At 43.2% G+C, this 26,003-nt stretch overlaps 1 protein-coding gene across 1 annotated transcript; it reads right to left on the minus strand.

Moving 5' to 3' along the window:
• Nucleotides 1-108: 108 nt before the first annotated feature.
• LOC126545804 (zinc finger TRAF-type-containing protein 1-B) lies at nucleotides 109-25,930 on the minus strand. Its single transcript, XM_050193808.3, has 5 exons — nucleotides 25,210-25,930; nucleotides 22,568-22,806; nucleotides 18,647-18,858; nucleotides 11,497-11,683; nucleotides 109-479 (listed from the first exon to the last, which is right to left on the minus strand). The coding sequence occupies exons 1-5, from the start codon at nucleotides 25,417-25,419 to the stop codon at nucleotides 275-277; spliced, it is 1,053 nt and encodes a 350-aa protein (XP_050049765.1). The 5' UTR covers nucleotides 25,420-25,930; the 3' UTR covers nucleotides 109-274.
• Nucleotides 25,931-26,003: the final 73 nt, after the last annotated feature.

Genomic DNA, 26,003 nt, shown 5'->3' on the forward strand with positions numbered 1-26,003 from the left:
TATCCTGACCGAACCCTGACATGCCTTTGTGACTACTTTGCTGGTGCGCACAATTTTTGTCATGGTGATTTGTCATCAAAAGACTACAGAGATGAGAAAAGCACAATAGACAGGAAAGTGGATATATTTGTGTGACACAAGGGATTGGGGAATGGTTCTAAATTAAGCCACCAGGCAGAAGTAATCTGTGGCACATGGGATTTGATACAGATCTTCAGGAAGAAGAGAAGTCAAATATACAGTGTGCTTGAAATCTGGATGACTGGTGGCAGTTTCACTTGGTCACATGAAACATGATGAGGCGAAAGTTGAAGGCTTTGGCAGCAAGCAGTTTGTTACATTCGGCAGAGTCCAGCAACGGCAGTGGTTGATACGGACTCTCCATGGCAGCTTCTGTAAATTCATGCTGGTAGAGGCGCGGATTCACCTTGAGGTCTCCAAATGGGCCCTTGAGCACCATGTAGTGGATGCCCATAGTGCTACATGGCAAGAAACAAACCCCATTGTAAGGAGCAGCTTGAACGAAACTTCCACTAAATCAAATCAGCAATAAAAGCACCATCAAGTTGCTATGCATATTTTAACAGACTCAACACGGCACAGTACCCAATTAACAGCTGCCCTAACAGGTTGTTTTGGACACACCTTCACATTTATCCTGAAGGCGAGTAGCCATGAACTTTTGAAAGGTAGGCACCCATGACCTTTATCACTTCCCGGGCTAAATTCATACTCCGAAAAGTAATACATGGTGAAAAAGCCATGTGTGAAATCAATGTCAAGATGCAAAACACACAGGTTTCATGGTTGCTTAAGCGTAAAATTCACAAAACCACCACTTCTTAAACATGAGGACGTGCTGTGACTAAGCACTGACGAGAGAGCTGGTTTCTGTTCAAACCAGCTTCAGTGTAAAAATGGTTTATGTTCCAAAGGCTCTCGCAACAAAATATTTTGCCTCTTTTGTTGTAGTGTATCTAAGAAATGCCTGCTGGGTAAGCACATGGCACATGGGTAAGCCTTACACAATTGTTTTTTTAACTTTGACTTCTTTATACATCAGCAACACGGCTCAAAATCTATCATTTTCACAGTGCAGCATCAGCGCGAGTCCACTCACTTTTCTTCAATATTTAGAATACATCAGCACCGCTGCATTTCCACTAGTGCACTCACTTGTAGGCTATGCATAACGCACTGCAGCCCTCAACATTTCTGCTCTTGGCACAACAAATGTCACAGCAGCAATCTGCCATTCTCTTCAAAAGGGCAATGTGCACACTTATGATTCACTAAGATTGTTCCCTCTTTTGATCGTCAAGCTCTTTCATGACTTAGTCATGCCTAACCACAGTGGTAGGAAGTTTGCTTGTCCGTTAAATTTCTAACCTTTAGTAGATTTCTGTTAATTCATGTAAAGCCCTGGGGACTATGGATGTCTGAATTACCAGAAGTGTGAATTACATAGCCTGTCATTTTCAAGCAGACATGCAACCACATCAGGTGCACAACATCAGGCTGCGTTATCCCCAATTTTTTTAATTTCCATTTGTCTTTTGTATAATTTCTTTATCACCCATCTCATAGTGTGGCTGGTTCCAGCTCACTGGGACCAGCCACACTATGAGATTCACTAAAATACGTTTAGCACATTAGAATTGTGTACAAAACCAAAACTGCAATCCGTGGTTTTCAAATCCCACCTCCCAACATTGAAAGCTATGTTTTGCTGCAGTGTAGGTGCCAGGAGTTTGTCATTTTTGGACACCACCAATAGCTGACATCCAAACTGCACCTCCAGCAGCCTCAGAAGCCTCAGAGTTTCTTTCTTTTATCAAGTGAGAACACATTGCCGATTCTGTATCTTATGAAAATCAGGTAAGGGAACAATCAAAGGTATTGCATTTCACATTTCTACCCATGAAAGACACGATGGGCACGTTAGACTAGAGTAAAAGTTGCATTTCAAACGGAAAGAAAATGCACTCACAAATTTTCCTACAGAACTCAATCATTCACACCATTCTGTCAGCACATTTTACAGGAAGGAGTATGGCATCCTCTCTGGGTAAGCCTCTGTCTCGGAGACTGTAGCGACCAACAAGAGCATGACCTCCGAGATCACCAGTGCAGCTACACAAGACAGTTTTTTTGTTGTGGGCAGCTTAAAATGCGGATTCATTTTGCAACCCTTTCAGTTGCAATATTCTCTGCAACTAAGTCCATCTCCTGGCATACAACAAACCTTGCAAGGCTTCTAGAAGGCTAGTCAAACAATCTAGATTGATCCGGTGTTTGCCTATAGCGTCTTTTTTGAATTCCACAGGTGCACAGTTCACAGTATTTGCTTTACTGCGCTGTTCAAGTGCCAGCAAAGAGTTCAGAAAATGACATTTTTTTTAATTGCACATCCAGATAGCAATTTTTTTTACAGGTTCAAAATATGTATTACATGAGCATAGTAAGTTCACAACAAGTGCAGTGTCAAGCACTACAGGCAGCACATGTTATGTTTTGGAATCTTCATCGCCGATTGCTTCCGATGACGTCACATTGACCGTCAACTGGAGCCCACCAATCGGAGGCACATCTACGGGGTTCCCGGAGTGCATGAAGCCTTCCCTGCGTCCGTTTCTCTTCAGTGGGAGCGGCAGCACCGAAGTGACCATGTCGCTAAGACATTGCTGGCTTGCTTTGCAGGTTGGTTACTATTCTCCTGTTTATGGTTTCTGTTCTAATCATCTTTGTCTAATTGTGCTGCCACTCCCAATGAAATGCTCTGAAATTTTGTGCACATTGTGATGTTGCTTGCAACTTTTGGTGGCAGCGAGATATAGAGATCCTGGCCCCTCAACTGAGGATATGCTTAAACTTATCTTGGACAAGCAGGCATTGATGGAGATAGACTTGCACGTTTCAAGGAAAAACTGGACACAGTGGCGCAGTCATGCACTAAGCTACTTGCACTTGAACGCAATGTGTGCTATCAGATTACAGCAGCAAAGAATTAATGACTTGGAGGATATAGCTAGACGCAACAATATTATGGTTTTTGGTCTACTGGAGCGCCCAAATGAGATGCACAAAGACATAGAAGACAAAGTAATTAAGGGTGTGTTTGGTGACCGCCTTGGTGTGGCAGTGTCCTTAAGTGGAAAGGATTAATGCTCGGCTAAAAGCAGGCAAACCGAGGTAGACCCATTATCCTGAAGCTATATAACTACAGTGAGAAAATGGCCATCTTTAAGAACTGCAAAAAACTGAAGATACGAAGATAACACTATCTGATGACTACTCAAAAGAAACAGTGCAAAAACAAGGCATTGGCGTTCAGCGCAGTCGGATCGGCAGTCTGGCGCAAGGGTGAAACTCATGCATGACAAACTATTTATCGGCGACGTTGCGTATACATGGGCCTTGATGGCAAACAGACGGGCCGAAGCACGCACTAACAGCCAATCTGGGCCGCATGAGTGTTCGCGACCACAGAAGCCCCAAGAAATAAGGCTACTAAATATAAATGCACAAAGCATTGTTAATAAGCACGAACCATTCCAATTCCTAACTTTAATACATGACCCGCACGTGGTTGGCATTACGGAGACGTGGTTACAACGCGACATTAAAAATGAAGTTTTCATTATGCAAAAAAAGAGGTGAGGCGTGCAGACAGGACACAAGAGTAGAGAAGTGGACAACACGAACGCGGCGTTCATGTTGTCCACTTCTCCACTCTTGTGTCCTGTCTGCACGCCTCACCTCTTTTTTGCATAATGAATCCTTACCAACTAGCTCAACTTTCTGTCATTCTAAAGAAGTTTTCCCCAATTCTTTTCATGTCGTACGTAATGACAGGGCAACAAGGGGCGGTGGCATTGCCTTGTTAATCAAGAACTCAATTAAGTACGAACCACTTCCTGTCATTGAGGATCACGAAAGCAATTGGTGCAAATTATTCATGGATAGATTCATTTTAATAATTGGTGTTATTTATCGTGCCCCCTGGCAGTTCCTCAACGTTTCTTCAGAAGCTTGATGATTAAATTGTAAGCATAACTAACAGACGTAGTAGGTTAATACTAATGGGCGATTTTAACCTGCCTGGTGTTGACTGGAACGCACGCATATCAAGTACTGTCGATAGGCTACACGGGGACTGTATGTTGGAAATAATGGCAAAACAGTCTAATTCAAGTGGTAAATGAACCAACGCGAATACAGGGCCAATGCCACTCAATACTTGATCTGGTATTTTTATCGGATGACAGCTTTGATTGCCAAATCGATGTAGAAAATGGAATATCGGACCATAAAACCATAGCAGCCACCCTTAGGATAGACGATAAGGGTTTTGCCAAACATTGTAATATGCATGTGCTAAATTTTTGAAGGGCAGATGTCACACCAATCCTCGATAATCTAGAGATAGCTCTTGACACGATACCTCAGGAAAATGATGTGCAGCGTGTTTGGGCATATTTTAAGGGGGCACACTGCTATATAAATAATCTTTATTTTCCCATTCATACTAATCAAACTCGTGCAACTTATTGTGCACCGATTTCAAATATGTACTTAGTTTTAGTGTAGCTCAATTAGTTCTTAAGGAAATTAACATTTCATTCCCATTGTTTGCGGCCTCAATTAAAGATAAATGGCACAATAAAAATTATTTGTAAGGCATGGTTAGATAGCATAAGAAGTAAGGATTGAAGTATAGCAAACACTTTTTTGATGTGACCATTAATAGATACTTTACAGCCTATTGAATGTAAGCGCACAAAATGTGGCAACCATATGGCACGTAATGTAGCAAAATAATTTCTTAAATGAAAGGTAAGAAATCCGCTTGCTATCTTTCATAGAGTACACATTAGACTTCATTCTACAAAAAGAATTTCAGTTCTAACTGTTCTAGGTGTTGAGATATCAAGGCCTCAATATTGCATGGAGCCAAAAATTTGTGCTTTGAGAAAAATGCAAAAAACAAACAGCACAAAATTTAATGAAAATTAACAGATGTTTTGCACATATTTACACACATACATTCCTAATAACCACCAGGAATGTAGTCTAATTGCCTGCTGCTGTTTAAATGTCGTCTCTTCAGTGCCCCTTGAACACTGTCGGCCAAGGAATGACTCTGAGCACATTCTTTTTCTCTGCGTTTGTCCTTCTCAGCTATCCGTTTGTAGCTCATTGGGCTGCGATTCAGGCTGAGCTTGTTCAGGATTGCTGCCGATGTCCTCCTGTTGCCTGCGTTGAATCGCAACACTGCCTCTGCCACAGTGGCTTCTACAGTAAATAATGATGCATGGCGTTGCTTTAATGCAAGTGGCCAGATTATGGAATGTAAACTCTCATTGTTCCGAGTTTTACCTCTCTGGCACCACTCAAGAAGCTTCCTTTCCTAGAGGCGCTCATAAATTGGAAGCAATGCTTTGCACACATGAGGTGGCAAGTTATACCGGTGTTTGGGAGTAGGCTCGCTTCTGGCTGCTGCTGCATTCTGCCGGCACCAAGAACCTGGGTCTGTTGGGCACAGACTGTGATTAGCAACTTTATCATTAGAAGTAATGTGGTAATATGTCGCCATCGCAGCCTTGCGAGTTGCCTCTACATCTCCTTTGTGCGATTTAAGCGCCCAACCATAGTAAGAGCTCAACTTTGTTGTGAGGTCACCCGTGAGCCTTCCTCTGCCACCAAGCTTCTCTGTCCCCTTGTGTTTCATGATCAAGTTGTGCAGGGCTGTGCCCATACGCTTTTGCACATGGTTAACACAATCTTCTTTTTCAATTTTTATGTAACCATAGACATCAGCCTCTTGCAAACCAAGTGCGGCTGTCGCCATCAGATAGCACTGTTGTGTAGCGAAGGCCATTTTTCATGAGGGACCTCTCGAAAAGTAGAAGGCCAGCTTGCACCTCCATTTCTCCAACCTTCTTGTCTGTGTTCTTCTGTCATAAATGGCTAGCCCTCCAAGCTGTGTACATTGCGTCATCCTTCTTTAGTCTCCGCTCGCAGCCAGCACAAAAATTGCCTAAAACATAGTCCAGCGCTAGCCCCGAGAAAAGTTCAACAACTGCGCCTACCCCTATATGGGATGAGTGTCCACGTGTCATCCACGAACCATCAAAAGATACAGCGATGTTGTTAGCGTTTCCCAGGTTCAGCACACTGTATAGTTGCTAAACCGACTATGCACTTTTGGTCATCACTTCTTCAGCCGCACAAATTGCTGCAGGGGTCAATTTTTTTTTCACGTAGTTCTACCACGTCTTGTAGTGGAGACTGCGGTTGTTCCATCACCGAAAAAATATCATTAAGTGCTGCCTGCTGGTTCCCAGTGCGCTGCATAGCACGCGCTGCCAAAATATTTACAACGAACGGGTTCACCGTCTGATCGGCGCTTATGTGCGGCAAGCTCCACGCGATGTCTCCGCAGTTGGAACATGAGAGCGTAAGTTTCACAGCGAGGCCATATTCTCGCTCACCTTTCTTGAACTCAACGTTGCCGCTATCACACGCTGTGTACTTTGCAAACCTCAAAAGCTGGTTTTGCAGATACAAATTGATGATGGTGAATGCAGTCTCGTCAAGCGTACTGTCAACCCACCCCGCTGTCTCGGTTAAAACAATCCGATTTCCTTTCATCGCTGCCATTGACGCGAGTTCCTGGAGTTCTTCCTCGGTTCGAATCCTGTTCTGCTCCACATCAGAAGGCTGCAGCATCACCATGTCATGGCGGTTGCTGTCGGCTTCACGAGGTGGCGCACAGGCTGGACCCACGCTGTTGTCGCCAACTTCGATGCCTTGTCCACTCTATGTAGCCTCTACATCGCCCTCACCACATCTTGGGGAAGTGCGACGACCTTTAAAATTACCAACCATCGATTTCTTCCGCTTTCTGCCGAATTTGTTCAGCGTATGAAACTTTCTCGCTGACCCGGGCATTGTTGCATTTCTCAGTCGCTGCACGTAGTTTTTCAAAATGGCGTCTCAGCGCGACAGCGGCGCGCGGGCCGGCTCGCTTAGCATGGATGGATGGATGAATTAGGCTCAACCCTTTGAATCAGGTGGTGGCGGCACACGCCACCTAGCCTTGAACGGTACTATATGCATGCATACCTATGTATTTACTCCTTTACTTTTGCGTTATGTTATCTACCAATCAGATAGCCTCCATTTAGTTATTTGTACCTATTCAAAGTCTATTTTATATTCACTGTCCTTAAAACCCAAAGCTTTGAATAGCTCCCCGTTACATTCAACTGCAGGGTAAAGTCGTTTACAAGAAAGTATCAAGTGTTCAGCCGTTTCCTCCTCCTCGACGACACCAGCCAGCTCAACCAATCGGGTGGCGCGGTCTTCTCACGCCATGAACATTAACCTACTGATTGAAGTACGACTCTTTGAAGACTGTTTGGTGTTCTACCGGGTAAACAGCGCCAGTGAACAAATTTTATTGAATGAGTCATTGCAGATTATTAATGACTGGTGTACTTTATGGGGATATGCAAATTAACTTTAGGAAGTCTGCTTGCATGACTATATCAAATAAGAAACTACCCTCGCTTTTTTCTTATGCTATTGGCAGCGATATAATAAAACGTACAAAAGAAATGAAATATCTTGGAATAACTATAACACATGATCTAAAATGGAACCGTCATATGGCGATCACTTGTGGATCCGCACAGTGAAAGCTCGGCTTGTTACAAAGGAAATTGAAGTTTGCCAGTTCTGATGTAAAACTAAGTGCATATCGGGCAATTGTTCGCCCTAGTCTAGAGTATGCAAGTACATCATTAATAAACTAAAAAAAGTACAGCGACTTGCTGCCAGGTTTATCTTTTCCTGCTACAATCGAACACAATCAGTTACAGGGTTACTTGATAGGGCTAACCTTCCGACACTGGTTGAGCGCCGGAGGGTTGCTAGATTAAAATTCATTTTCCAATTACAAACGCGAAGCCTAAGCGTGGATCCCAGCCTGTACTTGCGACCTCCTGGAAGAATATCACCAAGGAGTAATCGCAGCTATGCTTTCATGCCTTATTCCTCCAGAGTTGATGTCTTTAAGCATTCTTTTTTGGTTAAAACAATTGTTGACTGGAACAAACTTAATTCCGAGATTTTCGAAAATGCTGACTCTGTGGTTTCCTGCGAAAGAAATTTGGAAATGCTATTTTACTAATCATAAGTGTATGTGTGCCCTGTACTTATACATGCCTTGTATATAATTACTGATTAATTATTTTTGCGCATGCCACTGTTTTGTTATAAGATTGTATTTCCCACCCTGTAGCAGCCCGAAAAGGGCTCACAGTATGGACAAATAAATAAAATAGCATAAACTTGGGCCTGAAATTCGAAATAACAAGAACCAGGTTATGTCCATCGCACTTCGTCCACTGCCGCGCCCTATCAGAACTATAGTCGCAGTTGGCGACATCGGAGTCACTGGCGGCATCTATAGCACTGAAAACACTGCCATCACTGTCAATGCTTTCACAGAGAAGCAAATCATTTTCGGAGCTTGGAGGCTAAATCAAATGAAAGCCGAACTTTCGCGATGGGCACGGCAACATGCAACTGCCAGTCACAATTTTTTATATCTCTGCCGGACAAATGGAGCTGTAAGCCTCCTACCCCTACAGCTAAAAAGTGATCTCGTGAGAATGTAAAAATAGATTGGACAAGCCTAGCCCGTTACTGGCACTTAGAAAGAGTGGCCAAACATGTGGATGACAAAGACTACGTAGTCCCTGGCACTTGCGAAAAACATTTTAACCGAGTAATACCCCTGTCACACCGGACGTTTTAATGTCACTCGAATCGAATGGAATTAGCACTGAATGATATTATTTGGCTGCTACACAGTCATATTTAATGCCATTATATAATCAAATGACTTCCACAATCGAATGAGTTCGAGAAGCTCTTTCAGCTTCACACTCGAAGCGAATGTATACTCTCTACTCCAGAAACAAGGCAAAATATGACATTTACCATACATAATTTTAGAAGCATTCGTGTAAAAAAGATAATTTTCCTTGGTTTAAGGCACCTGTCATTTAACTAGAGAAAGAAAAGCCATATGGCCAGCTGTCACAAAATGTATTTACTCTCCACCTCACTTGCATCTGACTGCCGTAGCTTTGCTAGTCAGCCATACTGTAAACGATGGGGCGCCTATGTGCACGTGTGTTTTTGGCGTCATGAATGGCACCTGTGTCTATTAAAGACGATGGAGGCTCTTCCAATTAGTATGCTTCGCTTGCAATGCAAAGTACACATCAACTAGCCGCTTCACCTGCTGCAACTGAGCGTTGTCATTCAGCGCTGCCATGTCAGTCATATTGTTTGTCTTCAATTTGTCGTCTATGGCTACTAAGCTGGCTAAGCCTTGTTTTGGCTTATCGTGACCAGATATTCTGGAAATAGCTTTATATGAGTGTTTTAGTGAAGTGACAGACCATATTTATATAAAAATAAATAGACTGACTTTGAGACACTTTACACATACCACATTGTACTTTTCACATCAACTTTTTTTGCAATGATTGCCATTGATATCATGACCGAATGAGATTAGTTTTTCCTGTGTAGCATCACAACAGGGCAAATGGCATTCGTTGCACCAAATGTAATTCGAATCTAATGATATTAAAACGTCCAGTGTGACATGGGTATAAGAACTGTCCAGGGCACAGGATTAAGGTAGCCGTTCCATCATATTCACATAAATGCCTTTATGTACTCCCATCCCACAAATATTCCTCTGATCAGATTGCATGTTTTCTCATTAGTGTAGGTAATGTAGACTTGAGCTTGTTCACAATCTCATGCATGCACACTTCTAATATTATTGTAGCAGTCAAACTTATTGTTAAAGTAAAACAAAAAATTTGCCATGGCATAAACGGTCTGCAAGCAACTTATGTGAGGAGTATTTTGGCCACAGACTGTTGCAAACAAATGACACTCAATATGCAAACATACATTAGATCCACTTTTACCTCTCCTAATATTGGCAGAATTCACTTGCTATTGCTCAGTATAACTGACTATACTTGACACATTGGCCTGTACTATCCTGGGGCTTAGGCATAAGTCAATGGGAATGCTCGATTCCTGCTTCCCCCATAGAACACCATTGGCACCAGCTTAAAAGATGCTCGTCTTTCTTTTAGTATTTTCTTCATCCATCACAAAAATAAGACATATCAAACAACACCTTTGTTATGCTACAGTAGTAACCAACAAAGTGCAAGAAAACTAAGCGCTTTTGCAACACGTATGTAGAGTCCTTTGCTGTCAGGCTGCATATCTTTTTTTTTTAATTTGGGGGGTAAAAATCTGTTACCTTCAAAAAGGAAAACGAGAAAGAAGTCGAGGTTTTTGCTTCTTGCCCAAAGTTTGAGATTTTCCTAGTAACTTTCACAAATGACTAATTCACGCAATCACTCGCAGGAATAAGCAATGACAAAGAGCTGCTCACAAGTCATATGACAAACTCTTTTACACAAATCCTTGTTCGTAAGCATTACTTACACCTTTAAAAGCAACCACATGAACAAATACTTTCTTCTCTGCACTTTTAGGTAATGCACACGGGCATGATTCAAAGAAGCGAGATGCTTTTTGTTGTTTTACAAGCCCTTGTTTACTTATGTTATCATATGCATTTTGAGCATTCCTGTGCCATCCTGTTGTGCCTTTAGTCCTTGTCTGTTGTCCTGTTTTACTGCTTCACACCATGCTCCCTTGCAACAAAATAAATGGAATACCCACTAAACCAATCTGCCACCCTTCTTTGTAACGTAACTTAGTAGAGTAAAGCTTCCTCTTAACAGAGCTACTGTTCACAACAGAGAGCAACGTCAGCGCTACGTTTGCTCGTTTGCTTCATAGCACGTTACAGCTGTTGAATTTTATGTTTATTTTTTGTAATGTTACTAATGGTCTTGACCACTTGCTTACACAAGGTGGGCAGCGTTCATTGGTTATGTAACCCTTGCACTTATTATTACCCCTTTACGAAGGGGGGGGGGGTAAACTTTAGGGAAAAATTTGGTTTAACTCAAAATCTGGAATTATCAGCTTTTACCTGAAAACAAAGGATCCTACATATATAGCATAGGACTCTATCCATATTTACACATTCTGAATAATATACAGTATGCCCGTCGCATTGCTGATGGCACTGCACTCCTTTACATTTGTTTTTCAAGTGGGAGTACGGGCGGCCATGAGCATTGACGAGTTAAAGTGGATGCACGTATGAGTGCTGAAGAATGCGAGTAAATGTCAGTGTGGATGCGAAGGCCAGAGAGAGCAACAGGATACAAGCGTGACTGAGTGTGTACCCACAAGTACGAGTGAGTGTTGGAGTGTAAGCGATCGTCTACTAAATTTGCCAAGGCTTGGCTTCTAATAAAGAAATGAACCAGTGACCTTTTCTTAATGGCTTAATTCAGAGGTGCTACTTACGTTGAAGCTTTGCTCTTGAGCACAAGGTGGTAGCTGAGGGTGCGCTCACAAGACTGTGTCGGATCACGCTGATTGTCATTCACACGTGCTTTTACAACCCACTGTGAGCCAAAGGCAGTAAAGCGAGATGTCTCATAGTACAGCTTGTGAATGAACTCATCTGTGCGGTATGGTTTAAACTGCAAATCTGGAAAAAATGGCACAGCCATTACAAACATACACTGAAAACCATACTCATTTAGCCACAAAAGTAAATTTGATACAGCTGTGCAAAAGGAAAATTAATAACACCCAATTTTTCTAGTGTTAAGTTTTGCAAAAGGAAACCTTTTGTGCCACAATGTAACAGAAGAAAAATCCCATAAAAAGAAGGCAACCTTGACAAGAAACATCTTAACTATGTGGCCACAGCTTGCCGATATGCAACCTGATAATGAAGTTGAAAATTTTTAATAAGTTTTTCATCAGACCCCTACTTTTACCAATTTCTCTCATCCCTTTTGGAAGATAAGAGATTTATACATTGATTTGCATTTTCCCCTTAAAAACTTTCAAATTCTTTTTTTCACTTACCAAGTTTAATGTTTCCTTAAATTTTGCATCAACATTGCATTTTATGGTCTGGATTGTTCAATTTAACACTTGCCACTGTTACTTGCCTCATTAATCAAGAAAAAATTCAAAGTTGCCTTTGGTTGCACCCTTCGCAGAGTTATTCCTAAAACAGTGGCCATGATATTCCCTGGTCCCTTTTGACATCTGCAGTATGGCAGAGCATGGCTTTCAAGATTGGTTTTCATAAATCAGTGAGGACAGCCAAATGATGGATTCCACTTCCTTTTTTTTTTCTTTTTTACAAGGCAGGCAAACAACATGCAAGGAGTTATGCTGAACGATTCAAATCATATGCAACCTTGATGCAAAATTTGAGCACAAACAAAGCAGCAGTGAGTGCAAAATTTTTTTAAAAAGCTGTTCAGGGAAAATTGTAGGTAACTATACTGACCACAAACAGTCATACAACAAACCAGTGTATGATGCACATAATACAAACAAAACCTTTCATACAAATGCCAGTCAGAATATTGAGATCACGCATGTTCCCATACTGTCGAACCCACTTATAACAATATTCAAGTGGCACGAAAATTCCATTGTTATAACCGATAATTGTTATAACCGGGTTGCATGAAAAAATCAACATAGGAGGATGGCAGAGTAGATGTGAGAAAACTATAATGGCAGGGAGGCCAGTGCCCTTCCCCATAACGTTCCTCCATCTGGCTGGTGATTGTGTTCACTCGTTTAACTGCTACCTGGGCGCTCAGATCGCGTGTAACAAGCCGTGGCTGTCGGTGTTAAAGAATGGCACTGCTATAACAACTGCAAAGAAGGTTTACAGGTGGCAAGCGCTATGCGAGCCCCACCAAGGCATCGCTTTGGTGGCCCCAAAAGGGGCGTTTTAAAAAATGTGAGAGGGTTGCCGCAGCAGCCTGTCAGCTTGAGAAATCCAGATGAAACACTGAGGCAAGATCGCCACAAGCATCTCGCCACATACTTCTCACTGGCTTGCACGAGAAAACCCTATAGTTATCAATCTTTCGTGCTTTACGCGAAGCTTGCCGACATCCTTCTCCAAGGGATCCAGGTGCGGCAAGGTTCTGACTGGTGTTGTACAAGTTGCGGGTCGCTTTTTTCGTCGCGACGATAGCTTGGATTTTTTACAAGCACTCCAGGAGGGGACATGGAACTGTAAACGGAGGCCTCAGGAGAGCGCCTGAGGTTATAATAAGGCAGGCGGGGGGATAAAAGCTAGAAGCAGGGTGGCCCGTGGGTTGGGGCCGCGGAGATCGAAGAGTGCCAGGGGATGTTTGCACAAAAAATTGGGTGTCCGCGATAGTGGACAGCCAATCTTATACACCCCTTGCACGCGCAGGCCTCGGCGAGCCCCAACCCACGAACCAGTCCAGGTTCTAGCTTTGGTGTCCCCGTTGCCACTTTGGTGTCCTGGAGGTGCCAGCAATGACGCGAAATAATGACACGTTGCTACAATTAGTAAAATACACGATTGAATAAATATAATTACGTCCAACCGCCAACTTGTGATGCTCAGTTCAGCACTACCATGCCCCGCGACTTCTGCAACACCAGTCAGAACTTTGCCTCCAGGTGCTCCAGGTAGTGCAGTGGAGGGTTCCTCGCAAAAATGAAGCCCCGGAGGAACTGAATCATCTGCCAGACCTCCTGTGAGGCCAACGTTGAGGCAGCCTGCCCTACCGCGTCATCGCTGCCGTCGTCACCGTCGCTATCCGATACAAGCACGTTCGCAACGATCACCTCATCAGTTAGAAGCACTTAGTTTCCAAATCTATAGTCGTGCGCATTCTTTCCACCTGCAATGTCGTGCATTGCCAATGATCAGCAGGTTGATCAGCCATCTTTCGTTTCAGTGGCGAGTCAAACGAGCCTGAGAAACCACGTGGCCAGGAACGATTTCAACACAGCCAACAAAGACAAATGCAGCGATTAAGCTGCTTGCAGAACTGTACAGAATGAGGAGCAAGCGAGCAATCTGGGAGCAGCACAGTTCGCGCGGTCCATTCGCGTTTTGGAGGGTGGCACGGCGTAGAGCTATGGGCGCAGCCCATTCGTGTTTGGAGGGTTGGAAGAGTAACGGGAGAGAGGCGTGCGGAGAAGGCTGGAAAGTGAGCACGCGGCAGCTGTTGGAGCAGCGGGCCATCGTGCAGCAGCTCGAATTTCTTATTTTCTTTTTTTCTTTTCAAAGATTTCAAATTTCATTGCCTTTCGGCTCAGACACCCAGCAGTCAGCCTTCATCGTCACAATCGATAATGCAGCATCGGGGCATTGTAGTAAGTGGTTATTTCACTATGGAAAACATACAAAAGTTGACGGTGCAGCAGGTTTTCATTGTTATAACCAATATATTGTCAAAACCGGTATCGTTACAAGTGGGTTCCGACTGTATTACCTAAGACAACATCACCAATTATGTGGTTAAGCCAATTGTCATTCTCTGGTGACAAATGCCAGCCATAATGCCTCCTCGAAGGATGTTACAGGAGAGCCAACAGCATACATCTATGCCTATTGCAATGAACAAATAGCACCTGATCTTTACAGGAAATACCCATACACAGGAAAGACACGGGAAAGACCCACGCGATGCTACAAAAAAATTATCCTCTTGTTTGCCAGTCTTTCATCTATGCATTTCTGCTCATTTTCCACAAACAAGCAGGTACAACACTGCCGCTGTTAATGCTCTTTGCTAACCCACTTGTCAAAGCCACATCCCTCAAGTGCCACACTGCAACTCATCAGTCACAGGTCATGTTTAGTGAGTGACTGACCAACTTTTATTGTACAGTAAAACCTCATTAAACCGTACCCGCTTAAACAGTAGTTTCGTTTTAAAAGTAGTAAAGTAAAATCCCCGACTCAGGAGCCATGGAACATAATGTGTTTTGTATCCGCATAAACCGCACCAGCTTATTGCGTACGCATCGGTTAAAACGTAGCGTTTCCACTTTTCGTTGCACAAACACGGCGGTGCGTCGTCTCCATGGGCGGCCCGGCAGAACAACAAGCCTCAGAGATCGGAGCAACGGCCTCCAAGTGCCCTGTGCGTTTGCGCGTGAAGCCAATCAACATCAACATCATTTTGACGCTGTGCCAGAGCATTGTGGCGTCGCGCAATCGAGGACTCGCGTCATGCTGAAGCTCAGATAAAAAAGAAGCCAGCTGCTCAGCATAGAAGAAAAATTAGACATTGTCCATTCTATCGAACATGACACGAAGAATCGGCACTGGCACACGACAGGGATCTGCTGTTGACTACAGTGTGTGACATTTGGAATGCGAAAAAGTTGCTTGGCAGCGCTACTGAGACCGCAAAGAGATGATGGCTACGAAGTTAGACTTTTCGCCATCGTTGCCTCTGTTGTTGCCGAAGTGTCGACTAGTGACAGTGATGAGGACGACACGGAAAGCGACAGGACAGGCGATTCAGGCCCTACAGGGGTAGAAGCTGCGCGCTTCGTCAGCCTCATGAATGCAATCGTCACGACGAGAACAGGGGCGCGATAATGTAACTATTACAAACGAAAAGTATTCCAAACTCCGGCACCCGGCAATGAAAAAGGCACCCCGGGACTTGTGCAGCACTACTGCGCACGTGCACGGAGAATACGTAACGCCAACGAGGAATCTGCCATGCGAGTGTTTGCCGAGAAGAGGGGGCTGGCTGAAAAGCTGGCACGCAGCTTCAGTAAGTTTGAGGCCGCTGCCGTCGTGCTAGGCTGCCGCGGCATCAAACGAAAATAACACTTTTGTCGCGCGAAGGGAATAAATACTGCATGTTATTTTCCCCTTTCATCGCACTCTCTCCGAGTTCCATTTTTGACAGGTAAGTGGGCGAGCTCATGCTATTTCGGTTAAACAGTACCACTGTTTAGTACGTACTTTTTCCGAGCTCCAGCCAACTACGGTTTAATGAGGTTTCACTGTACACACTTGGCCGAAGTGGGTATTGCCATTGCACAGGCAAAAACATTTGTTGGTAAACACCCACTTACTGTCAGTAGAACTCTGGACAGTATTGTATTGCAGGCACGGTTGATGAAACAAAACTCCTGTAGATATCTTTTACATGGCATAAGTGCATCCATTCTGGCTCATGCATTGATCTACATGCCTTGTACTTGTTAGCCCTAATATGCCTTCAGTATTGCATCATCCTCCCACGATAACCACTTTTGTTGACTACGAGGCTATATCCACGCGTGGTGGTTATAGCCTACTCCCACAGCACAACTGCATAAGCTTGCCAGTAATTCTGACGGTTGTTACTTTATGGTACGGAGGCTAACAATGGTGCATTGTTACTAACATTTTTGAAGAAGGTACAGCTGATCAAATGTTCTAACAGCACAGGCTCTGACAACTATCATATACAGTTGACCTACATATCATTAGCAGTAATTTGACATCACTTTTAATTGGTCTGTGTGAAGAAGTCTCGGAAAGGACCAATGCTTTCCAATGGAGTTCGAAAAGCTCGTTTAAACTGTTGAATGTGGAATCATTCACAGTAGCCTGACTTGCCAGCAGCTTAAGTACAAGTGCCAGTGGTCACTTCTGCTGACCATGCTCAAACAAGCATGTAAATTATGTAAAAACAACTATTGCAAAATGTTTCAGAATGTGCAGCTTCATATTATCGTGCCGTGGTATGTTGATATGAAAGATACAGTGGTGTTCCTACATGCTGAAATTGAGCTGGTTCTAGAAAACACCAGAACTTATGTGAACAACATTAATGTAAATTGATATTATTGAAGAGAAACATCAACTGCCATTTTGTTCTTCCATAATATTATTCTTACAAGCTCATTCGTGCGACACCCAGGTGTGAACATAAGAAATTCTGAGTAAATAATTATTTCACTAAACACAACTCTTGAAGGCCACAGTCGAATCACAGATAGCAGATGTTAATAGTTAATGTCGAAACACTTGCACAGAAGGTCTTCCACACAAGGGTCATTCATGAAGTTCATTCTACGTCCAAAATCTAACCGGGACACATGATGGGCAGCAGCACAAACACAACATCTAGTTTCGGCACGCAAGCACTGCAGGCTATACCACAACTTGTGCATCAAAACTTAAGTTCATAAAGGGAAAATCAGAGATCCACCACAAAGGAAACCCATACGGGTTCCTCAAAAAAAAAGCCTCATAGTTGAAGAAAAATTCGTCCTGGTCCGGGACTCGAACCCAGGACCATTGCCTTTCCGGGGCAGCCGCTCTACCATCGGAGCTAACCAGGCAGCTAGCAGATGGTAGGGCAAAGTCGAATTTGTCGACAACTCGAAGCAAAGGCAAGAGTTTGACAAAGTAGTTCTGTGGAAACCCGCAGGGTAGAGAGGAGTAATTCATAAAGGGAAAATCAGACATCCACCCGTTTGTAGCAAATTGCTACAAAGGAAACCCATACGGGTTCCTCGAAAGAAAAGCCTCGCAGTTGAAGAAAAATTCGTTCTGGTCGGGGACTCGAACCCGGGACCACCGCCTTTCCGGGGCAGCTGCTCTACCATCTGAGCTAACCAGGCGGCTAGCAGATGGTAGGGCGAAGTCGAAAGAAAAGAACCAGCCACTCCAAAAGAACCAGCCGAATGTAATGCGCACTGCCAGAACACTTGAAAATGACCAGCCGAATGTGCCATTAGACACAAAATAGCGGGAGCATTTGCAATCATCAGCACCACAAAAAGGCTAGGATGGTGCTGTCATGGGGACATGGGACGTGTGATGCTGTGCACGTGTATTAGACTAACATTGTCTTACCCTGATAAGTTATTGCTGTAAATTCCAGCCAGTCATAGGAAATCGTTACAATGGCTTCACAAGGCAATTAAATATATATATATATATATATACATATAGGCAGAGCAAGAAAATAAGCTCATGAAAAAAACTTTTATGTTTTACAACAATGAATGGCTTCATTCTGTTCTACAGGTGATGACAGTCTCCTTGGATTGCAAGAACTTGCATCATTTGCCAATTTCGCCAGACATTAATGTTAGCAACTTTTTGCTCTTTCGTAACAAAATATAAATGTGCAGAAATAATTTCCAGAAAAAACTATTTCTGGCAACTCATTTTGGGGTGTCTTCAGCTCACCCACCAGCAGAAATGTGTGGTCTTGGGTGGTGAAAGTAGCTGGACATTCAGTCAAACCTCAATATATTGAACTCGCATCCAACACAAAAATGCCTTCACGATATCCAACATTCATGATAAGCCTGCACTCCAATATGGTGAACCAGAATTGTGATGACCGTCTATGCAAAAGAAACACAAGCATGATGCCTCTGACGTGCCAGCAAAAAGTCTCCTGGAATTTTGATGGCCTGTCAACAACTTTCTGTGCCGATACATGGTATGGGAACAACAATAACCTACATATCCACGCACTTTGCACTGTTGCTAATATGCCACTGTGCAATCTGTGCAATCACACAAGGTCGGCATGTTGGCTTGCAGTCCAACCAAGTAAAATGCAAAAGTGTGTCCAGAATGTGCCATTTAAGTTTGCTCTTGCCAAGTACAGTCGTACAGTACCATTGAAAGTGATCTTCTCAAATGACAGCAGTTCAAAGATGGTGTTGTACAGCATCTGCTCCTTGTGGATCTGCTGGTCAATGAGCTCAAGAGCTTCCATCACTTCTCCGCCTGATTTGTGAGGATGGGAGCACACTTGGGTGTGCACCTCCAGCTCATGGTATGGGCCCCTCCACTGGCAACCAATCCGACTGTAGCGACAGCGTGTCAACCTGCATTCACATGCCACTCTCTCAACTCAAGCTCAGGTCAGCCATGCAGTAGACTTTACACTTACACACTGTGCAAACCATTCGGAAATTCTGTACTCCTGACATGCTTTTTGGACCAAGCTTTGCATACCAGTTAACGAAAGAGTTTTTTTTTTATGATACAAAAGAAAGATATACAGGTTCAGCTTATATATTGCATTCATATAGTGAAGTTCACTCTTAACAGAGGTAAACAGTGCTGTCCAGAGCATCACAAAGACAAGACTTTAGTCTGGCTAAACAAAGTGGCAGATGCAAATAATGACCATTTATATGTAGCACCACGGCAGAGTAACATCTACACTAACAAAGGCTGGATGCTTTGCTTTCAACGTACACATTTTTAAAACCAAAGTGATTGTATAGCAAACATTCGAGTACTTAAAAGGACTGAATTTACCGACCCACGTTGCAACATTATAGGTATGCTGAACAGGTTTTGGAACTTGGAAGATTTACAGGGGTTTGGAATGCTGCCACAGTACAATTAAACTCCTGAAGGTATTTTCTCAATTGTGCGTGTAGCAGTGCTGCAATTGCAGTTGAAATTTTCATCGAAGCTCCATTCCCGTAGTGTGCTCGCAGTAATGAAAGACTGGGTGCGAGGAAGTTGAGTCAACATAGGGGTCACACGAGTGTAATATTCGAATTACGTGCCTCACCAATACTTCGGACGACATCACGATCGTCTTCACCGTCAGAGTCCGTTAAACAAGCCACAGCATCTCCTGCAGCCACTGCCACTCGTTTTTGTTAAATTAAAGCAGCTTGCGGTGACTTGTGGCCTGTTAAGCTATGATCTTCGTTTTCAGGGGATGAGAAATTATAATAATGAGATGAAAGCTCGTGGTTTTGAAAAAGTTTTCAGCTGCTCTTTATGGTGGAAATGGAAAGATTGTGCTTTATGTTTATAGAATCAAACACAAGATTAGCACCTCACCAAGGAATTCAAATTTTAAATTGGCCACAGAAAGTAATATAAAACTAAATGAAGCGGCATTCTACTGTAAGCAAGGCATTCATTACGTATTTTGCTAGCATTTGCGTTACTCTATATGGGTGTCATGGTGTAAACGCTACGCTGAAAATCAATGCCTCAAAGAAGCACGAAACAACAAATGGAATAACATAGCAGTGGCCCTCATTACATCATAGCACACAAGCGCTTTTCAAGTTTGCAAGTATCCCAATGTTTTCTCTGATCTCTCTTCAAGCTTTAGCATGCTTTCAAACCACCGTAACAAATGCTTTCACTGTGCATTGAGCTCGGGCTTGATTTAGGAACAGCCAAGCAGTTGTCACTTGACCAAGAATTTATTCACATCTTGCACACATGCCGTTCCCTCTCATTTGAGGATAAGGCTCCACCATGTGTTCTTTCTCTACCAGCAAGTATTAGCTGGACATGCCCGCCTCTAATGCTTGCCTCGCAGTCTTTCATTCAAGCCAATTAAATATAAAACACTATATACTAAGAATTACAATTTCACATGTTGCAAATTGGGGGTTGCAATATTTTTGCCTGGCGCCCATGCCAAGTAATGTAGTGACCTCCTCCACCGCCAACGAAAGGAAATTATGCTATCCCCCACCCCCCTAACAGAAAAATTGTGGCACCACCCCCCATGTGACACGAAAAGCACCATCACTTTTGTTGCTCAGCTATAGATGCAATGTCATTTTCGAGATCACAAATCAATTATTTCTAATAACTACTACCCCATGATGCACCAAGAATACAACAAATTGCATTGCAGTTCCTACCTCCTTCCCAACCTTTCACAATATGAGTCTTTTACATCTTAGTGTAAAATAAAGCCAAATATTTATTTGGAGCCGATATACCAGCAATCCAGCTATGGTATACACCAATACAAAAAAGAAAATCACAAATTACAACAGCTGTTCTTGGATGACCAAAAGGAACCATCCTCTAAGAACTGAATGTCTAACCCCATATTGCATGGTGTATCATATACGATACACATAGAACTACTATTGCTAGCAAAACAGAATCAAAAAGGAGGAATATCCTACATATTCACCCAGAATCTATGTCCTCTCAAGCAATGAAATGCATAGCAATATTAGCATTGGAGATCGTTTTTAACTTACTTTTTCTTTAAAGGCTGTATGGTGGCAGCTCTTCACTCAATGTGCAAGAAGTCAATAAATAAACAAGTTATTTCACAATTTATACACTTGAACATAGTGCACAAAAAATTAAGGTACTGAATTATTTACAGTATATTAGCCTAGTGTGAGGCTTTGATCGAGAAATACACTGGGGTGGCTCTGTGAGACAAGCATCAACTGCTGTATCATATATGGTACAGCATGCAGTTGTGGGTTTTGTGGCAGACAGTAGAGATTTCTTTCCTTGTGAAAGAACAAACTTGGTGGCAAGGTATGTTTGTATGGGCTAAAGCTTTTTCCTGGTACCATTAATGGTGTATAGTATATAAGAAAGTAAAAGTGTCAGGTGTGCTTACTATGAAAATACCGTTGGGCCTGCCACTTTCCAAGAGCTAATAACAGCAGTAACAACAAATAACTCTCAGAAGACAACAAACAAGGTTTTTTGGGGGGCATGCATCAAACTTCTCAAGACTATGCAAAGCAGAAAATTAACATAAAACCAAGGCCTATAAATGATCTGGCCTAGATAATGAAGTTATCAATTACTAGAAAGGCATAAAATTTTAATGAACTTGTACTAGCTGCCGCTGTGAGAAATGTACTCCATTTTCAAAAGCAATATGTCAAGTTTTTTCAATAGTTCCAATATTTTTTGCACTGTCACAAGATACACCGCTCAGCCGCCGCATTTAGATGGAAGTGAAATGCAGAAATACCCATGTACCATGCTTTGGATGCACTTTAAAGGACCCCAGGTGGTCAAAATTAATCCGTCCTGAACTACGATGTGCCCCATAATCATATCGTGGTTTTGGCATGTAAAACCACAGATCAATTTATATATATAAGCTCATAACTGCATGGTGTGTATCATATATAATATGCAAGAATTTTTGGCTCATGAGGTTGTAACTAAGAGTTTCTTTATAAATGACGTTGGTTTAGGCACATCACAACTAAACAAAGGCATGTCCAATTTTTTCACAAGAAAATAAATATTCATGCAGTGAGGGGCTCAAAAACAATTGAGTTTCTCAAGACAGTGGCCCTCATATCTCCAGCTCAATGCTAAACTGTGACCTGTAGTGAGCTTACGCCACGTTCACTCACTGGCCCTTTCTTCTGTCTCAAGGATACTTCATGACCCTACTCACAGTGAAAAATGCTGCCATTACTAACTAAAATTACTTTTCTTTATGTTCTGCCAATGTCAGTTGCTGCAGGACACTGACACCTGCAGCAGTTTTCTTGCATAATTACTCTACATTCACTTTTACATGACAACTTCCAGCAGAAAGCTTCTGTATTGCTATAGGCAACCTCTCAATCCACTCAGAAACTCTGAGACATGAAAATAATGCTGATTGGAAGTGTGCCATTCCTTTTGTCACATCTGCTGAAGTTGGCCAACAAACACACACTGAAAATCATGTCCCCATAAGTGATTGATCAAGAATATGGCCATTGTTTATAAACAAGAAAAAAATGGACAAAGGCAAAGGAGCAAGAAAATGTATCCCATGAGACGCACCGCTCTTCGCAGAGTTCTGCCTCATGGCGCTCAATCTGTGATCTGGGAAGTTCACTGGCGCAGAATTGACATTCGGTCGGCAGTTCGCAGACTGCTTTCTCAACAGCGAGGTTTCGTGAGCAGAGCTCACGGCTGATGACTGTCCTGCAGTTGGGGCAGGTGGCGGTCTCGTCACGGAGACGCGCATCTGCCAGGAGATGAGTAAAACAACCGGCACACATCAAGTGGCCGTTGGTGCACTGCAAAACCACAGCAGGGAGAGGAAAATCACCACTGTTGCCCTTGTGGAATGCTCTCCTCTTGGGAAGCTGCTCCGTTAGAAAACCTTGCAAGTGGGAAAAAGAACTGCAGCAAAAGTGGTCAGACAACAGCACAGAAAGGCCCAGCCTTGAGCCTGGGCACTTGAAGCACCTATGTGCATTACCACAAACACCCTAAATTGTACACACATGGCAGCAGCACAGAAACAAAAAAAAAAAAAAATAAAAAAATAAAATAGTGTGTCAAGAATACTGTTGACCACAACCAAGTCCTGTCCAAGTCCTGGGGGAAATGTTGCGGCAAGAGCTACTATTGCACCAGATGCTAAAGGCCAACAGTCAAGTGCGTTAGTGTCACAGACTGTGTACACAGACACATGCAAGCTCCCCAGCTAGGGCAAGTGTGCTCGACTGGATCTTCTGGTCTATGAACCTGAAAGAGGCAGAAAGATATATAAAAGCAAGCTGTATTACTAGAAGTTTAGACAAAAACCTTTATGACAACTTCATGACTTACCTATTCTACATTACCTGGAGACATTAATTTGTCAAAAAAAGGCAGTCCCACAGCCTGTCCCTGCTACACAGCACACTATGCTGCTCCTTGATAGAACAAAGCATGCCATTTGACAGTGCAGTCCTCAATCCAGAGACATGTGTCTTCAAGATAAGCAGTGTTCGGTTCTCCATGCACACAAACATATGAAACTGTTCACCTGGTTTAATAACTGGTTTAGCATAATGCCAAAAAATTATCTTCTGGAGAACCGCAAGCAACAATACCGTGTTCATCTCTTTGTGCAAGTGCAGTCCCATACCTTTTACATCCCTTTGAATTATCTGTGCAGAATTTGTCACCTCAATCTGTATCTAAATTTCAGGTCCACCAATTCATTGTATGTTCATACTGCTATTAAAACAGGGTTATTTTGCAATTAGGCTTGCAAAGCAGATGGATGAAACGGTACCCAATATCTGCCCATTTTGTAATTAGACTACCCATAACTACCATATATTAAGGGTGCCTTTGCCATATTGGAGACTATTCAAGTGCATGTGTCCAAGAACCCAACAAAGATTAATTCCTCCATTTTTTTATGCATTATGCTTCTTGCTCGCAATAGCTACAGTTGAATCATCCGAAGGGCATGCAGCTTCTAGATGAATACTCCCTGTGTCAAGGCCCATGCCAACCACATTATGAGATGTACTCACTTTGAACCACACTCTTAAAACAAAAAATTTATTGTAATTTTCTTCTTTGGCAATGTATACTTACCCTTTCTCACAGAGCGAACTCTGATATCCATTAATAATTTAGTTTTCCCTTACACAAGGATGACATATCTTCCGGCAGGCTGTGCATGATGAACCACATTACATCAGTAAATGGCAGTGGCTCTAGACCACAATGTAAACAATGCATGCAAGACAGCATGCTATAAATTTATATGTGTCACACACGAAGGGGACCTATGAAGCGTCAAACCATGACTATGTAATGGCATCGCATAAGCTGCCTTCTGCTACATGCAGTCCCAACTGCCACTTGAAGTAGCCAAGGCAGCACTGCATATGCACAGTCTACACAATAGAATCAACACCGTATATATGCTTCGGTTGTGTTTATTGCACCACCAGTGATTATTTTACAGAATTGTACAGACAGTCCGTGTGTGCGTGATAATTGTGACCAAGGGCACACGTCTTCGTAAAAGGCCCGTGCATCTTCGTCTTTCGAACAGTTGGCAACGCGTGCGACGGCACAAGTCCCGGTAATGCACGTTACGTAATGTCTTTCAGTCCACATTGTTTTTTAACACAGAACTCAACAACAGGCGCATGTTCGAGCCACTGATAAACTGGAGAGCAGCAATCATCTAAGCTCGGCAAAGCACACGACAGGAACCAAAGAACTTAACTGAGAAGTGACAGCCGCAGTTGCTCAGCAGTAAAGCTATCGCGTTAACAGTAAGCAATAATTGACGTCAAATATTACACTACACCGCACGAAAAACACTTCGCATCGCTGATGTCCCTATTTCAATTCACAAAACGCAAACACAATGAATGTGAATGCATTTCTTAAGAAATGCCTATATAGAAAAGAAGCCTAAACAGACAAACACAAAACATATGCCAGGACAAAAGGCAGGAAGCAAGGGGGGAAATTTATATATACATGTACATGTACAGTACATCTACGACGAAGCACCTGCATCTCTACAATGCGACACTAATACGCCGCCACTCTCAACCGCACACTCCGTCGAATGAGCGACCGTGAAGCGCCGCGTTTATTCGACCGCGACGTTCACAAGGGCGGGAGGAAGCTGTTACGAGCCTGGGATTGGATCTGCGATCAGCTGATCTCCCACGTACCTGATAAATGGCGGTGCGGGGCAGGTCCAGGCAGACCGCGCAGCAAAGAATGCCGCCCAGCCTGTGCTCCAATTTGTCAGACTTGCCAGGCGTTCTTTCGCCAGCCTTGAAGCGCTTCTTAGCGGGTCCGTCAGGTTCAGCCAACAATTCGTCGCTTGTCGATTCTGCCAGTTCCGACCCTGACACGGAGCTACCAGTTTCGTCAGCCATTTTGCTGCCTTCTGTGGGGATGCCGTTTGTTTTGATCTAGACGGACGGACCAGCTGTTCTGTTCACGTCAGACTTCCGCCATCCAATGGAGTCGCGCAAAGCGGACCACGTGGTTTTGGTTGACCAGTGATGGACACGCCAGCGTTGCGCAAGGTCTTTCCTTCGTCACTGCCTTCCTACTCACGGGGCGGGTTGGGAATAGGCAATTGGCGTGCGCATGCTGCAGCGAGGTTTTTGGTGGCATGTGTTCGTGAACACCAGCACTTATGCGTATCGGCGACCGAATGAAACTATTGTAGAAAAAAATCATAAGGGTTCCGTTTTATTTCTTTACGCTTCATGCCGATAAACATTGCTGATTTACACAACCAGGTCACTTAGATAAAACAAAATGCGCGTTTGACTCGAGTCATACCAAAGGTCCTGCGAAGTGATTTCTAATGCAGACGCAAGACAAGAAAACTTTGGCATAATTCCAGTGATGCACTTCATATGGGAGGCGTTACTCTCGAAGCAAAAAGGTTCAAATGACAAAATAGTTATCGTTTCAGGCACTGACTTGCAGTGCGTCAACAATACAAGAC

The sequence above is a fragment of the Dermacentor andersoni genome, chromosome 1 (genome assembly GCF_023375885.2).
Source record: "Dermacentor andersoni chromosome 1, qqDerAnde1_hic_scaffold, whole genome shotgun sequence".
Classification (NCBI taxonomy): Eukaryota; Metazoa; Arthropoda; class Arachnida; order Ixodida; family Ixodidae; genus Dermacentor; species Dermacentor andersoni.

Coding starts and splice junctions, on each gene's coding strand:
- LOC126545804 (XM_050193808.3), bottom strand. CDS start 25,419: ATGGCTGACGAAACTGGTAGCTCCGTGTCAGGGTCGGAACTGGCAGAA. Junction 18,859..22,567: donor GCAGAACTCTGCGAAGAGCG/GTGCGTCTCATG, acceptor ATGTGAATGCAG/GTTGACACGCTGTCGCTACA. Junction 480..11,496: donor CTCAAGAGCAAAGCTTCAAC/GTAAGTAGCACC, acceptor CTTGCCATGTAG/CACTATGGGCATCCACTACA.